The 2774-nt window shown below is 48.6% G+C and overlaps 1 protein-coding gene across 1 annotated transcript in view; it reads right to left on the reverse strand.

The window, feature by feature from the left end:
- The window catches only part of LOC103607547, a 56587-nt gene that overhangs the window by 48540 nt on the left and 5273 nt on the right, over window positions 1–2774 (reverse strand). The window contains 1 exon segment of the mRNA XM_008592038.1: window positions 2681–2749. Coding sequence (XP_008590260.1) covers window positions 2681–2749 — 69 coding nt within the window.

Genomic DNA, 2774 nt, shown 5'->3' on the forward strand with positions numbered 1-2774 from the left:
AAATTTATTAACACAGAAGTATACCATGCTTGGGGAAGTTAGATTTAATATCATAAAGATGTCAATTCTCTCCAAACAGATCTACAGATTTAATGTAGTTCCAATCAAAAACCCAATAAAGTCCTTCAAGAAAATTTGTAAGCTAATTCTAAGATTTATAGTGAAGAGTAAAGGGACCAAAAAACTAGGACATGATACATTCATATGTCAAAACCATCAAATTGTACTTTGTAAATATGCACGGTTTACTGTACAATTATATTTCGATAAAGCTGTAATGGGGAAAGAAAGCAAAAAAGAACAATCATGACACTTTTAGAAAAAAAGAGCAGGGTGACTTGCCCTATGAGGTATTGGGACTCATTATGAAGCTATAGTAATCAGGAAAGCATAGAATGGCACATACATGGGTAAACTAACACAGTAATAGAGCAGAGCCCAAGCGAAGGACTTAAGATGCCTCTCAAAGTTGCCTCTCTTGTGTTTCGGCCATGAGAAACACTCCCAAATCAGCTGCTTGAGGATGAGAGATGTGTGGACCCAGTGGAGTAGCCCCAACCATCCCAACCGAGACCAGCCAAACTCCAAATACGTGACAGACCCCGGCCTAAATGCACAGAGCTGTTCAGTGCACCACCCTACCCTCAGGAGTACCATGCCACTTGCTGTATGCCACCCAGGTTCTGTGCTTGGCTGTAGATGCATCATGTCTGGGGCAACGGAGAACTGATGGTAGGTTTGTGATGTTCATTCACTATCAAAATAACCTAATAAAGGTGAGTTTTTGGATGGACCAGAAATGAGAGGCAAGAGACTCAACAGCTTAATCCCTTGAGTGCTTATTGAACAACCACCAAATGCATGTCCTTGGTGGGAAGTTGAGAACCAATATGGACAAAACTACTTCCTTGGCCCCTAAGAGATGGCAAGCAGATAAGAAAAATAATTTAAATAATATTTTGACAAACAAGGGCTGAACATTCTAATTCCGATTCATCCAATAACTTCCAATGTGCCTATTTACATGTATTTTTTTTTTTTTCCTTTTTTTCTCTTTTTTCGTGACCGGCAACGGATCGCAACCCTCAGTTTCGCGCCCGCACCGGACCGGGACCGGCAATGGGATCGCAGCCCTCGGTGTTGCGCCCGCACCTCGCTCAGCCNTGGGGTGGGGAAAGGGGGAGTTGTCAATCAAAGGGCACGAGGCTTCAGATAGACAGGGACTTGGGAATGTTAATCAAAGGGCACAAAGTTTCAGATACATAGGCAGAATAGATTTTGAGATTTATTGCACATCAGGGTGACTATAGTTAACAATAATGTCAAAATAACAAAGGGAGTAAATTTCAAATGTCTCACCATAAAAAATGATAGGTAAGCCAGGTGATGTATATGTTCATTACCTTAATTTTGTCATACATGTATCAGAACATCTCATGTACCCCATAAATGTACAATTTATGAATTAAAATTTAAAAAAAGAAAAAAAGGTGGGGGCGGGGAGAGAGGAAGATGCAACATGCTTCCACTATCAGGCAACTGCTGGGCTGTTTCTAGATAGGGGAGAATGTCGGGCCTTAAAAAGTAATGCCACCTTAAGTGACATTACAAGTAGTGCCATTATGGGCCCACAAGGGCATATTCACGTGGCAGCCTAAGATGGCGCTGGGAGGAAGCAGGGTGGGGGTGTCTGCGGGAACCTTGCCTAAGCCCTTATTGGCCAAATACATGCTTCTGCGCTTGTGAACACAATAGCTAGGCATTGAGGCAGGATGCATACCCTTGACCTTTAAGCTGATAGGATTATGTAAAGCTAGGCATTGAGACAGGATACATGCCCTTGAAGCTGACTGGATTATGTTAAAACCTCCCCTCCCTCTCTGCCTATAAAAGCAAGTGCTTGTGTGATAATAAACGGAACTGCCTCGACAGAGCTCCCACTGCGTCTGAGTGTCCTTTAACTGGGCTGGCTTGGGGCCGGTGGTGTGCTCACCTCTCTCCAGGGCTCTCTTCCCCCGTCTCCTTCTAAAGGGGACAGGAGGGAAAGAGTAATCCTGGCCGTTTGCTCGCCCACTGAAAGGAACGAGGCTAGGGCTGTACTGGTCCGCAGGCGGCGGACCTGACAGGAGAAGATGAAGTTCTAGAGCCAAGCCGGCAATCCCAACATTTCCTGTCTCCTTCTGATCTAGTTCGGCGACAGCCCCCGGCGTCCCAGCGGCCGAGATGCCTTGGATTCCCAAGCTTCATTTCCGGATACTTAAGACGTGGCCTCGACATCCAGCAGCAGCAGCACGAAATGCGTCAGCCACATCGGCACATTCAGAAAACCCGCTGTCAGAAAGTGCCACCGTGCACACGGAGGGTCTCTTTGCATAACAAATCTGACTATCTGGTGTTACAGAAGGCTGATTTCGCAGCGGGCGGGCGGTCTCCAGGCGAGCCACCGCGTGGCCGCCCAAGTGCACCTTGACAGCCCTGCGAGCACCATGACAGCCTTTAGCGCGTCGTGACAACCCGTGCCGCCGTGAGAGCCTCGAGCGCACCGTGACAGCCCCGCGTGCACCATGACAGCCTTTAGCGCGTCGTGACAGCCCGTGCCGCCGTGACAGCCCCGCGCCGCCGGGACAGCCTGTGCCCCGAGCTCCGCCCGCCAGCTGCGTCACCTTCCAGGCTGCGTCACCTTCCAGGTGCCCAGGCCCAGGCCCGGGATCTTCGCTATGGCTCCTGGCGTCCCAGGCGGGGCCACTCCCTATCGATGCCGTGCAAGCCGCTCA

This window comes from Galeopterus variegatus, unplaced genomic scaffold (genome assembly GCF_000696425.1).
Source record: "Galeopterus variegatus unplaced genomic scaffold, G_variegatus-3.0.2 Scaffold7524, whole genome shotgun sequence".
Classification (NCBI taxonomy): Eukaryota; Metazoa; Chordata; class Mammalia; order Dermoptera; family Cynocephalidae; genus Galeopterus; species Galeopterus variegatus.